Raw genomic sequence first — 14154 nt, 5'->3', positions numbered from 1 at the left:
AGGGCACATTATTATATTTCCTGTAGTACCACCTATACTTGTGGGTGGTGCAGTGATAGTTTTCAAATTCACCTTGCTTGTTACTTGTGTGTCACGCAAAACGTAATTAATTCTAATACTGTGGTTTAAAATTAATATTATAGCCCTGAGAAAAAAGAACAAAAATGAAAGCAAAATTGTTAAATCATCTGCCCCTCCAGCCACCTAAAAATGACAAATGAACTTGCAGTTACCTAGTGCTTTTCAAGATGTTGGGAAACCTCAAAAAAACTTAACATACAATCAGATACTTTTGAAGTGTTATCATTGTTGTAATATAGGGAATGTGGCAGCCAATTTGAGCACAGCAAGTTCGCACAAACAGAAATATGATGACATCTAGATACGCTAACCTGTTTCTTAGTGATGTTGGTTGAGGGTTAAATATTGGCCGGGACACCAAGGAGAATTTCCCTGCTCTTCCCTGAAATGCGCCTTGGGATCTTTTACATCCACCTGTGAGGACAAGTGGGATCTATATTTAATGTCTCAGCTGAAAAACAACACCTCAAACAGTGCAGCACACCCTCGATCCAATGCTGAAGAAAGAAAGGAAGGCAGGCTGACTTGCATTTATGTAGCGCCTTTCATGACCTCAGGATGTCTCACAGTACTTAATGGCCAATGAAGTTCTTCTGAAGTGTAGTCACCGTTGTAATGTAGGCCACCTCCCTATCTCATACAAACCTTTGCCTGAAACTAAATACAGATCTCTTTTTTTCATTCCAAGATTGATGCTGTGCTGTACAGTGATGACTTGTCGCTCCTCAACTGATGAAGCAGGGAGGGTAGGGGTGGTGGGTAGACCAATAAATAATTATTTAATCCACTTTGGTGCCAAACATACAGTAATAATTCAGCTTGCGGTCAAATTTGGCCCACAGCTCATCCAGTACAAATTATGACAGGCTGTGTTGGTGGTACTAGAAAATCAAAGGTGATTTCAGTTTAACATTGGTACAACCCACTCAGCCATTCCATGCTGTATTACAGTTCAACTTTTCAGTGTAAAAACTACTGCAGAGAATAATGATCTTAACGCTGCAGTATCTATTTTTTGATTCACACTGGTTGCCATGATTGGCATCTCCTATCTTGTCACCATGCTCAGTGTATTATTGATAATAATTTGCTTTTAATTGTTGGTTGAACTGCAAAACCATAAAGCAACTTTGGGGTTTAGGTAACGTTTGCATTTGAACTTTGCTTTTGTCATTCTCCCTGTATCATTCCACTGAAGCTCTTTTCAGTTATCTTATTATTTTATGTATTTCTGAATTTCTCAGGGGAGGCAGTGACATTGTGGTATCGTCACTGGACTAATAATCCAGACACCCAGGGTAATGCTCTGGGAGACCTGGGTTCGAATCCCACCATGGCAAATGGTGGAAGTTGAATTCAATAAATATCTGGAATTTAAGTCTGATGATTACCATGAAACCATTGTCGATTGTCATAAAAACCCACCTTTTTTAATGTTCTTTAGGAAAGGAAATCAACCATCCTTACCTGGCCTGGCCTACATGTGACTCCAGACCCACAGCAATGTGGTTGATTCTTAAATGCCCTCTGAACATGGGAAATTAGAGATGGGCAATAAATGCGTTGACACTCAAATCCCATAAGTGGATAAAAAGAAATTCCTCCCAGAATTCCTTTGATTCTAGGAGACTTCCAGGGATTGGGAGGTAGCAAACATAACCTCGCTATTTAAGAAAGGAGGTTGTCATATAGCCCAGTTTGCCTTGTATCAATAATAGGCAAAATGCTGGAATTATTATTAAGGATGCGGTAATTTGAAAATCACTATCTAATTAAACAGCAGAGGATGGCCAGGATGGTGTGGGTAGGCTAGGTAAAGGGTCAGGGTGTGGGTTTAAGGCCAGGAGCGGGTAGGAAGGAGGGGTGGGTGCTGCCCTGCAGTCGCCCAAGGACAGCCCCCAAGGAGTGACCCCCGCCCTTCCTTCCCGTCCTTTAAACATTTTAAGTTTAAAAAACAGGCTTCCCGCTCCCACCCTGCTGCCCACAAACGTTTAATTATTAAATTTCAATATGGCGGGAAGGCTGCCGATTTTAGCCACCCGCCCACCATTGTATTATGGGGGAGAGTTTGGGGATGGGTGGGAAGGAGGTGGGTTGGGCAGCCGCCCCATTTTACTTGGCCCTTCCCCCTGCAGGAAACACGGTCGGCGGGGACAGGTAAAATTCAGCCCAGCGAGTGAGCAAGAATGTAGCAGATGGAATACAAAGTAACTAAGTGTGAAGTTATCCACTTTGGTAGGAAAGATTTTAAAAAGCGGAATATTTTTTGAATGGCAAGAGACTGGCTGCACTCAAAGGGACTTGGGGGTCCTTGCACAGAAAGCACAGAGCAAGCAGTTAGCAAGGCAAATGGTATGTTAGCTTTTGTTAAAAAAGGACTTTAGTCATAGAGCAAAGAAGTCTTACTACAGTTATACTGGGTATTGGTGAAGCCACACCTGGAGCAGTGTGTGCAGTTTTGGTCTCCAACTTAAGGAAGGCCATACATGTTCCAGAGGCAGTATAACAAAGGTTCGCTGGACTGGTGCCTGGGATGAGGGGATTGTGTATGAGGAGCGATTGAGTCGACTAGGCCTATATTCCCCGGAGTTTAGAAGGATGAGAGATGATCGCAGTTAAACATATCAAATATTAAAGGGGGCTTGACGGTTAGGTGCTGAGAGAATGATTCCCCTGACTGGGGAATGTTGAACACAGGGGTCGCTGTCTCAGGTTAAAGTAGTGGCCATTTATAGGACTGAGATGAGAAATTCCTTCACTCGAAGGTCGGTGAATCTTTTTTTAATTCTCTACTCCCAGAGAGCTGTGGATGCTCAGTGATTGAGTGAAAGCAAGACAAAGGTTGACAGATTTTGGAATATTAAGGGATATGGGGATACTTTGGGAAGGTGAAGTTGAGGTAGAAGATCAACCATGATCTTGCTCAAAAGTAGAGCAGGTTCAAAGAACCCAATGACCGACTCCAAACTCCTATATCTTATGTTCTAATGTCAGCCTTTTAAGGCAATTGCAAAACATGGTACTTTGTCAGAAAGACTATTTTTGTGGTGTGCTTATTTTCTACCTGTGTAGTTCCCATGCCCTTCTCCGAGAGAGGACAGGCAGGGAAGTAGTAATGTTTCCATCAGTGTGACTCTATCTATCTAACTGGAGCTATGTGAGAGTTTACCATTTGAAGCATTTTGTATATTTTTAAATGGGGTTTGACACTGAAATAGAGTTAATAGTAGACTACTTACTATTTATTAACATCACCATTTGGCTGCATTACATTGAAGAGTTGGATCGTCTTGGAATCCTGAATCTCATGTCCACCCTTAGGTTGATGTGCATCAGAGGCAACTTCATGTTGATTTGAAAGGGGTAGTATAACACCACTGTGAAATAGATGGAACATTGCCAAAAGTATTTGAGCGCAACAGTCCTTGAAAGACTACTGAACTTGAAACAACAAAATTAGTTTCTCAATTTAGACATATTTGTCCTGCTTTGTCTGCAGCGTCCTTCCATCTACGAACGCTGATGTGCAGCAAACAATTCCATTTCTGATGGGGTGTTTTCATACCTTTGCTGATGATTAGAGGCCAATCCTTGAGAGGCAGGTTCTACCACAAGTGCCACACACGAAGCTACCAAGTGTGGTTTTGCGTTGCTGTTTTTGGCGTTAGGGTCTGTTGCCAAGCCGCTGTAGCCACTGGTGGTACGCACCCAGCCCGCCGGAGGTGTCGCTATTTTCCTCCGTCACCAGCTAATGACTCCCAGGCGAGTTGATCGATGTCTCAGTGCGTTGCTTCATGCTGGCAAGCATCCTTAAAGCGAAGCTTTGTGGTTCGGGCTGCCTCATCTTGCAGAAGGTTCTCGGGTGTGTGGCCATCCTGCAGATGTGCTCGAGCCAGCGCAGCCCCCTCTGTTTAACGATTACAAACAAACTCGGGAGCTCTGCCTTTGGGAAGCATTTTGCCCTCAGCATTACAATTAAGGTAGATAGGATAAAGTGAGAATGATAGTTAAGTGGTGCTTCACAGAATAATGTTCAAAAATTTCAGAAGCCAAATGCAGCAGTTTTCTTAAAAAAAAATTAGAATAGTACAGAAACAAAACTGAGGCTGCATAGTTAGATGTAGCAGAGCCCCAGTGGGATATTACTGACCTAGAAGAGAAATGCTTAGCATTACAAAAAAATGTTAAATGCAGTCTTATGCAGCACTTCCTCCAGAGATTCCTGGCCAGCTGTCTATCTACGTGCAAGAAAGTTTGTAGCTGAACTGCAACCATGAAATTAATTTTATCGGGTATATTACCCGGAATCCAGCACGAATCTTCTGAAGCAGCTGAAAAAATTAAAGATGGCCGAAAGCCTACTGTGGGCGTCCATCTTTGATTGAAACATTTGGGGTAAAGGGAATTGTTTTGCTTCAAAGTGGCCCCCCATGGATAAAGTTTTTGTTGGTGTTCACTGATCTGACTTTCTTAATATTTCTTTGTGTAGGTGTAAGTGTTAAATGCATGCTTGAACACCCAAGCAGTTCAGGAGCAGCTTGTACAGTATCCTGTTAAATATGTGGCAACAGCTGTGAAATGAGGTTCGAAAGCACAAATTTCATCCCCAAATCATCAACAATATCATAGCTGTGGACCCAATATTTGGTTCATTTATTTTTATTGGAGCAAAGTAACTAATCTAAACGTACAAGATTATTGTACAGAACATGGTTAAATAAGGTGTAAATAGCAGTTCAAATGATATTGCCACTATTGCAGAAAAACATCCCAAAGGCATTTCACAAAACTATGCCAAGAAAATAGACCCTGAATCAAAGAAAGAGATACTGGATGAGGTGACCAAAAGCTTGGTCAAAGTTGGCTTTTAAAGAGGGTGAGATTTGGGCAGACAAATGGGCTTGTGGTGGGAATTCTAGAAGGTAGGATCACGGGGACTGAAAAGTGAAGAGAGAATTATGCAGAAGAGACCAGAGCTTGTGGAAAGGGTGGGGCGTGATGTCGTACTGGAGGAAATTACAGAAATAGTGACGTCCAGGGGAAAAAAAGAAACACCCAAAAAAGTAAATGTCAGTATTTCAGCCATTTGACTAGAGCCGAAACGCTGCCGAGATCTCTTCTAGAGGGTAAAGCGGACTAGAAAGAACACCAGACAGAAAGAAGGGTCAACCTGGGTGTAGTTGGATGATGGACGTCACAGAGCGGTTGCAGACGAGCTACAGTGGATGTGTGAAGATGACACAAGACAGACAAATGTGACATACCATGACAGCAGATCTCCTGTAAGAGTAGCTGCAAGCAGCAGCAGCAGCAATGTGGAAGGATTTTAAGTGCAAGAATGAGAATTTTTAATTTAAGCCCTAGTCCCCTATGTAGGTCAGTGAAAAAGGGTGTGACAGCCAAGTGAGATATTGTTGTGGGACAGGATAAAGGAAGCAAAATTCTGGAAGGTCTGGAATTTGCAGAGCATAGAGATAAGGGGCTGCCCTGGAAAGTATTGGAATAGTTGAGTGAGAAAGGCACGGAGGAGTGTTTCATCAGGATATAGGTTGAGGTAGAGACAGACATTAGCGATATTACAAAAGTGGAAGTCGCTGTTGAAGAGAATATAGAGTAGGAAGTGCAGCTCAGGAGTTGAATAGGATGCCTATGTTGTGAGCGATTCTGGTTCAGCCTGAGATTGTAGCCGGAAGGTGTTGTTCATGGCAAGGATTCTTCAATGTTGAAGCCTGAGGAAAATGCAGTTCATCTATTATGCCAGATGCTGGACAAGCAACTTTGACAGCACAGAGGCAATAGAGAATTCAAGAGAGGTGATGGGGAGGTGGAACTGGGTGGTATGAGTCTGGAAGTGGAAAATGGCCTCGTTTCTACGACTGATGTCGCCAAGGAACATCAACTACATGAGGAAGGGACAGGGGTCTCAGGATAGATCCTTGTGACCACTTGAGACACAGGGACAACAAGAGAAGCTATTGTTGGACAGTCTTTAGTTACAATTGGATAGGTAAAGATGAAACCAACTCCTCCGGGCAGTTCCATGGACCTGGACAGCTGAGGAAAGATGTTTAAGGAGGATGGTGTCGACGTCCATATCAAAGCTGGCAAAGAGAACAAGCAGAAATCATGTGCATTCACAGTCACATTTGCATTGTGTGATTCATGACTTTGGTTCAATCCATTTTGGTACTGTAGAGGTAGCAAAAGCAAGGCCATAGGAACTACAGTAAGCTATTCAACCTCTTGAGCGTGTACTGCAATTCACTTAGATTTTGCCTGACCTGTAGCTCAACTCCATTTGCCTGGCATTGGTGCATTTGTTTTTCAGTCGACCTACATTCATTATTCAAGATTTCCCTGATAGCTTATCTAGTTAAGCCAGTGAGCTGCTAATGCTGGAACAGGGTAGGTGGTAGGACCCACTACAGTTTTGTTTCAGCACTACTGGAGTTCCCTGACTAAAACTGGAAGTGCATGTAAATATATATGGCCCTCACTGTAAAATTTCTTGAGGTTGAACACCCGGTCGAAGCTCACCGGCCAAGGTCAAATATGAAGACCATGGTGATTTGGCGAGGAGCTGGAGGCCAACTGGTGGTCAGGAGACTGTACTCCAGAAGAAATCATTGTGTTCAGGGGAGGGGAAGCAAAACGTTGACAGAAAAGAGGAAGGCAAAGAATCTTGGCCTAAAGGCAATCTTTTGAAATTTCATTGTGATTTTCCGTTCATCTTTTACAGTGAGTGATAGCTGCTTCAGAAACCTTGCAGAAGATAGAAGTGGGATAAACCTTAAAGACCTGGTCCAAGATCCTTCACTGTAAGTATAACAGAGCCAAGATAGAATTCCATGTGCAACTTAATCATTTAGATATCAAGCTTTGAATAATGATTATCTTCTTCAGAATAATGCAAGTTTAATGCAATATAATATCAGCTATTCTGTGATATAAAAGTAGGGAAGTTTTACTGCAACTGTACAGGGTCTGGAGTCTGCTTATTTGAAAAAAGCTACAGTTGTGTTAGAAGTAGTTTAGAGAAGGTTCACTCAACTCATTCCTGGGAAGAGGGATTTATCTTATGAAGAAACAGCCTATACCCACTGGAGTTTTGAACAATGACAGTTGATCTTATTGAAATATGTAAGATCCTGAGGGTATTTGATAAGACAGATAGCAGGAGGATGTTTCCACTTGTGGGAGAGACGAGAACCAGGGGACTAGAATAGTTTAAGAATGAGGTCTACCGTGTAAGACAGAGATGAGGAGAAATGTTTTCTCTCAGAGGGTTGTTAGTCTGTGGAATTCTGTTCCCCAGAAAGAAGTGGAAGCTGAGTCATTGAATTTATTCAAGGAAGAGTTAGACAGATTTTTTATAGTCAAGGGTTATGGGGAGCAGACAGCAAAGTGGAGTTGAGACCACAATCAGATCAGCTATGATCTTATTGAATGGTGAGCAGGTTTGAAGGGCTGAATGGCCTACTCCTGTTCCTAAGTCCTATGTTCCTATGAAATGCTACTCTACTGAATACTCTCTACCCTTTCCAAGTAGTTGCTTTGTATTTAGAAACTTGGAAAGGTGACCTCAATTTTTCTGTAGCATCATTCTCTAAGGACACAAAAAGAAACTGTTCAGACTGTAATTAACTTCAGGAATGTTGGAAAAGTGAATGTGTCATTTATCTTCATCGTGATGTGAACAATGTCAGAGCCATTGAAAGTATTTGCAGTATTAAACTTCCTATTTGGATTAAGTGTCACCAAATCTAAGAGAAAATAAATGTGCTAAAAATATGCTGAAAGCTTGTGAATAGATCATTAAATGAAACTTTGTTTGCAATTTCATTTTAAGTGGCACTTTTGCTGCTACTACTCTTGTATAAATTGCATTGCAATTAGTAGAGTTGGAAAAAAATCAGCCCAAGATTCTCTGAGTTCCTACCAACTTTATCTTAAATTCAGTCATTGGAAGATTGCTGGGGGTCAGGTGAACAGATTATTTGCCATGATTTTAAGAACATTATTTTACTAAGCTATTTATTTAATCAATTGAATGCTCATCAATAACATATTATTGATAATATTTTAAATGTTAGATGGATCACAACATTCTGTTTCAAAATGCATTGAAACTCTTAATTTCAACTGTCTTTGTGGCATTTACCTGTTCAGCTTCTGAAGGATTTAGCTCACATTTGTAATACCCAAACTGCATTAGCATCCTAGCTGCTGGAACACAGGGGATGATTTTCCTTTGGACGTGGATCTGGTGGGCGGGTCACCTGTTCTGCTCTGCCCGCCCGATGTACATCAGTGGCGACCCTGATCGATATTCATGGTTGGACCTCATTAACCTTAATTCTTTTTATTCTTTCATGAAAAGTGGGTGTCACTGGCAAGGCCAGCATTTGTTGCCCATCCCTAATTGCTCTTGAACAGCGTGGCTTGCTAGGCCATTTCAGAGGGCAGTTAAGAACCAACCCCATTGCTGTGGGCCTAGAGTTACATGTAGGCCAGACTGGGTCAGGATGAAAGATTTCCTTCCCGGAAGGACATTACTGAACCAGATGGAATTTTATGGCAATCAATGATAGTTTCACGGCCACTGCTGGCTTTCAACTCCAGATTTTTTAAAATAATTTAATTTAATTAATTTAGTTAAACTAAATTCACTTCATTAGTTGAATTTAAATTCCCCCAACTTCTATGGTGGGATTTGAACCCACGTTCACAGAACATTTGCCTGGGCCTCTGGATTACTTGCCCAGTGACATTACCACTACACTCCTGCCTTCCCTAAGTAGGCAAGCTGTCAGTACTAATTGTGCTCCTCATAGACGGCTAGTCAATGAGGAGGGCGAGCAATCCAAAAGGGTGGCTGCTACTTAAAAGCAGTCTGCATCTTCTTAAAAGGGGATGCACTTTCTAGTTATGGAGGATGAGTTATTAAAAGAGCACCATGTAGCTCGCACATAGGACTCATCCACCCCTCTGATACAACCACGTACAGGCTTGTAGAGCAAGTGAGCAACAAAAAAAAGTACCACTTCACCTCTAATGGCTGACTGCTACCCCATCAAATTAGACGACAGGATTGGAGAGAGATCAATTCCAGCAGCATTGTCGTAAGGACCTAGCTACAATGCAGGAAAAAATGTCATGACCTCATCAGGATTACCCTGATGATACACCCTTTTATTTATGCCCTGATCAGGATCACCCGATTTTAAGCCCGACACCCAAGAGTCTTGCCCTTCTCCACATCCCATGTCTCTTCTCCAATCATAACAGGACCTTTTCCTATCACTGCTCCATCTCCTTAACCTCACTTGGGCTTTCCGTAATTGTGGTAAAAGCTGCTACCTTGCCTCCGGCTAAATCATTTCCCAAGAGTGAGTCAACTCTGTCTAAGGGAAACTTCTGGACAACCCCTACCATCACTGTCCCAGACATTAGATCACATTCCAAATGACCCAGTATAAAGGTACTCCCCACCAGTACCATTTTTAAAAACTTTGGCTTTTAAAGTGCTTTCTGGGGGAAAAGTTACACCTTTCCCCAGCAAAAGGGTTTGAGTGCCTCCCCTACCTCTTAGTATATTATAGGTTCAGCTCTCTTATTTGAGGGATAACAGGTTACTTTTCCTCTCGATAAGAATTCTTTATAACTCTCATGTATCTTATTCACCTCCCCTGAACCCACAGCAGTGTTCACACTCGGTTTCACAGCTATAGTTAACAATACACCTTGACCTGTTGTATCTTCAGTCAGGGCTCCTTTTTCTCAATCACCTTTACGTACCCCATTAAGTCCCATGGATTTTCCGTGCTTCATTAATGTCCTTTAGGGAAGGAAATCTGCTAACCCTACCTGGTCTGGCTTACTTGTGTCTCCAGACCCACAGCAATGTAGTTGACTCTTAAATGCCCTTTGAATAAGGGCAATTTGGTTGGGCAATAAATGCTGGGCTCGCCAGCGACGCCCACATCACATGAAAGAAAGAAAAAATCTGCTCGTACCTTGTTTCAATGGAAACACCTAGACCTTTGTATATCACTCCCACCCTCAGTACCTTCCTTTCAGGTCTGAGGTGGAATTTCTGGGGCTTTCACAGCTGCCCCTTCTCTTTCCTAGCTACTTGCCTTACTTTTACCTTTCCACCTTCCACCCTTCTCGGGTTTGTGGGGAAGACGGAAAAATGGTTTGGATTCGTGGACCAGCTCATAATCGTCAGCCATCTCCGCTGCCTGTCTAACTGTTGCAACTCTCTAGTCTTCGACATGTGTTCTAACTACTGCAGGAAATTAATTTTAAACTCTTCCAGAAGAACTATTTTCCTAAGGGCTTCATATGTTGCATCTGTGTTGGACCCTTTGGCTTGTAGGGGCTAAAGGATCCAGGTTGCACACTTATTTCAGGGTGACCAAGTTGGTACAGAGACAAAGAACATCAGGAGATCGTTGTTAGAATAAACACATTCTGTATATTTGCAAACTAAGCTCAGCAGCTACACTTGCGTGCTCACAACTCAAAACTCTGTCTTCACTCTTCAGTGTCTAACTCAAGACTCTCTCACAGAGGTAGCCCGCGTTACTCTGCTGTTGGGTATTAAGATCATGGGATCTTATATTTCAGCACTTGCCTTAAAGGTATATTACATATCAGATTACTACAATCTGCCTTTAATGCCCTTATCCAACTGTCAAACCTACTTTGCTTTACCCCCTCAAATTCAATATAGGTATGCCCAGCTGCTTCCTTATTTTTGAAATTTCTGCCTGTACCCCTCGGGGACCAACTCATATGCACTAAGAATAGCCCTTTTTGCTGCATAATAATCCGCAGAAAACTCTTCTGAAAGTGATGCATAAACCGCATGAGCTCTACCCATCAACCTACTCTGTAGTAGCAATGTCTAGTTTTATTTTTGTCACTTCATTTGCTTAGCTACCTTCTCAAACGAAATAAAGAATGCCTCTACATCTCTTTCCTCAAACTTTGGAAAGGCTTGTACAAATTTAAACATCTCCCTACTGAGCTTTGAGTTGGAGGTGGTTTTTTTCATCATCAGAACTTTCCCCAGTATCTGAGGCTTCATTTTTTAATTCCAGCCTTTTAATCTGGCATTCCCTTTCTCATTCTGTCTCTCTCTGGAGGTCAAGTTCAAGCTTTTTCATTTCCATTTCCTCTGCTCTTGCTTTTTCCCACATTTCTCTTTCTTTTCTTTCTAATTCAAGTTTTCTCCTTTCCAATTAATGTTTTCTCAGTTCCTTTTCTTTTTCATGTTTAAGTTTCTCTTTTTTTTTCGTGTTCAAGCTGCTTCAATTGAAACTGAATCCTAGTTATTTCAACTGGCTCACCCCCTGGAGAACATGGCCTCTCTTGTATCCCTTCCAATTTCAAACGCTGCACTTTTACCTCAATTGTGTCTGCTTCCCTTGCCCCTACGGGTAATTCTAACTGCATCTTATCTGCCACTTCTATTAGCTTAGCTTGGTTACTTTTTGTAGAACAGTCAGGTTTAAACCTCCATCTCTGGAAAAGTCTTAACAGCTTCAAAAGCCCATTTTAGTTTACTAATGTATAGGAAACCTAGCATCTGTCCTTTTATCCTTTACCAATTATTATTTTGCATCCAGTTCACCCATCGTCCATATTTCAAATATCCTGGATGAGCCCCAATCTGTGTTATGACTGGGATGGGAGTAGTGGGGCTAGATAAACGGCACAATTCTCCCATCCAGTCATAACAGTAGTCACATACTCAGCACCTGTTGCTGCCCCACATCCACTCTTCTTTCTGGACACACATACTGCTGCTGCGGCTCATCATGTATGCTGTTTAAAACAGATTCATACACCTTTAAACCCCTTCAACAGGGCACACAGAAAACCACTGCTATCCTTGAAGAAGAACCTGGCTTACAACCAAAGAGGGACTTCAAGAACAGGAGGTGGTCCTGGTACATTTCCACATTATTGATTAAATGGTTTAAAAATGCAACATTGAGGGTGGGAGGGAAATGTAAAGGGTGACCTTTTAATCAATTATAGTGATGAAGATACTAAACAATTTAAATTAGTGCTACCCATTTGCGCCATCATCTGATAACATCAGTTTCCACATGTATGTTGAAGACACCCAACTCTACCTCACTGCCAAATCTCTTGACCCCTGCACTATCTAAATGTTGGAGCAGGCTTGAAGGGCGAATGGACTACTTCTGCTCCTATTTTCTATGTTTCTCTGTGTTTCTGGAGTTATTTGTTCGTAGGATTGACAGGAATCAAAGATCTGTGTCATTTTTAAACAGAAACAAGTGACTGAGCTTCTGTCTTAGATGAGTGAAATTAAATGGATTAATTCTGTCCATCACTCTCTGCTGGCAGGCCCCACTCTCTCCCCAATGTCAACTGTTCTCTCCCTTTGCAAGTCTTGTTATGTCCCCAATGTTTGATATACCCTTATGTTGAGTATGCTCTGCTACCATCACTCCTCTCCTCAAGAAAACAACCCTTGACCTCTCTGTCCTTAAATAGCTACCGATCTATCTCCAACCTTCCTTTCCTCTCCAAAGTCCATGAGTGCGTTGTTGTCTCCCAATTCCGTGCCCATCTTTTCCGAAACTCCATGTTCCTCCAAACAGGTTCCCTCCCATCACAGTACTGAAACGCTCAATTTGATGTCTTAAATGGCATCCTATATGACTGCGACAAAGGTAAGCTATTTCTCCTCATCCTTCTTGATCTATCTGAAACCTTTGACCTCATTGACCACACCATCCTACTGGTCCAACTGAGTAGGATTGCACATGTTGGTTCCATTCTAATGAACCTAATCGCAGCCACAAAATCACCTGCAATGGCTTCTCTTCCTGCCTCACACTGTTAGCTCTAGAGCCTCCTAGGGATCAATCCTTAGTTCCATCCTATTTCTCAAATAAATGCTAACCTTTTGCGCCATCATCTGACAACATAGTTTCTATCTGTACGCTAAAGACACCCAACTCTACCTCACCGCCAAATCTCCTGACCCCTATGCTATCTAAATTGTCAGACATCTTGTCTGACATCTAGTACCAGCTGAACAAGTATTTCCTCCAATTAACTATTGGGTAGGCTGAAGCCATCGTCTTCGTACCCCACTCTGCTTCCTAGTTACCGACTCCATTTGTCTCTCTATCACTGTCTGAGGCTGAACTCGATTGACTGTAGGGAGTCAAGGGTTAAGGGAGGGCAGACGGCAAAGTGGAGTTGAGGCAAATCAGACCAGCCATCATCTTACTGAATGACAGAGCAGGCTTGAAGGGCTGAATGGCCTATTACTGCTTCTAAGTCCTCTGTTCGTATGGAAGCAGTTGTGGTAAATCTCTGATCCAAGGACAGTGACAAACCTGTCACATGACACCATGCGTGAGCTTAACCACAATGACTCGTGATATCTGGTATATATTAAACTCAGTACTTGGGCTGAATTTGCAGGAAAACTCAACTTGCATTTGTATAGCACCTTTAATGCAATAAAATATCCCAGGACCCTTCACAGGAGGGTTGTCAAACAAAATTTGGTACCGAGCCACAAAAGGATATGCTATAACAAACAATCAAATGTTTAACGAAAGGCATTAAAGATTTGTAGTGATAATAGCAGCTTTCACAACCTCAGGATGTCCCAAAGGAATTTACAACCAATAGCCTTTTGAGGATTGGTCACCGTTGGAGGAAAAGCATCAACCAATCTGTACACAGCAAGCTCCCACAAACAGCAGTGTAATAATGACCAAATAACCTCTTTTGGTGATGTTGGTTGAGGTGTAAATGTTGGACAGGGCATCTTTTATAATGATTTACAAGTCTTCACATCTCTTCTACATCAAATGCGAAAAACAACATTCATCTCTGGGAGATACCACGGACACTTCTTCCTTGTTAATCATCCTTGAACCCTCTACCTTGTGAGCATTCAAATATTCATGGAAATTATTTCTACATCACCATGATATAGTGAAGCCGTGCAAATATCTAGGGTTTCCTATTGGTAAATAGGCTAGCAATGTCAAACAAGCACATGGACAC

At 42.1% G+C, this 14154-nt stretch overlaps 1 protein-coding gene across 8 annotated transcripts in view; it reads left to right on the top strand.

The window, feature by feature from the left end:
• The window catches only part of gphnb (gephyrin b), a 432935-nt gene that overhangs the window by 158513 nt on the left and 260268 nt on the right, over positions 1–14154 (top strand). For all 8 annotated transcript variants that reach the window (XM_041214790.1, XM_041214785.1, XM_041214786.1 and 5 more), the window contains one exon: positions 6821–6899. In XM_041214790.1, coding sequence (XP_041070724.1) covers positions 6821–6899 — 79 coding nt within the window. The remainder of the gene's footprint in view (positions 1–6820; positions 6900–14154) is intronic.

This window comes from Carcharodon carcharias, chromosome 20 (assembly GCF_017639515.1).
Source record: "Carcharodon carcharias isolate sCarCar2 chromosome 20, sCarCar2.pri, whole genome shotgun sequence".
NCBI classification, from domain to species: Eukaryota; Metazoa; Chordata; class Chondrichthyes; order Lamniformes; family Lamnidae; genus Carcharodon; species Carcharodon carcharias.
Note: the sequence above shows the minus strand (reverse complement) of the source record. Positions and strands in the feature narration are given on the sequence as shown.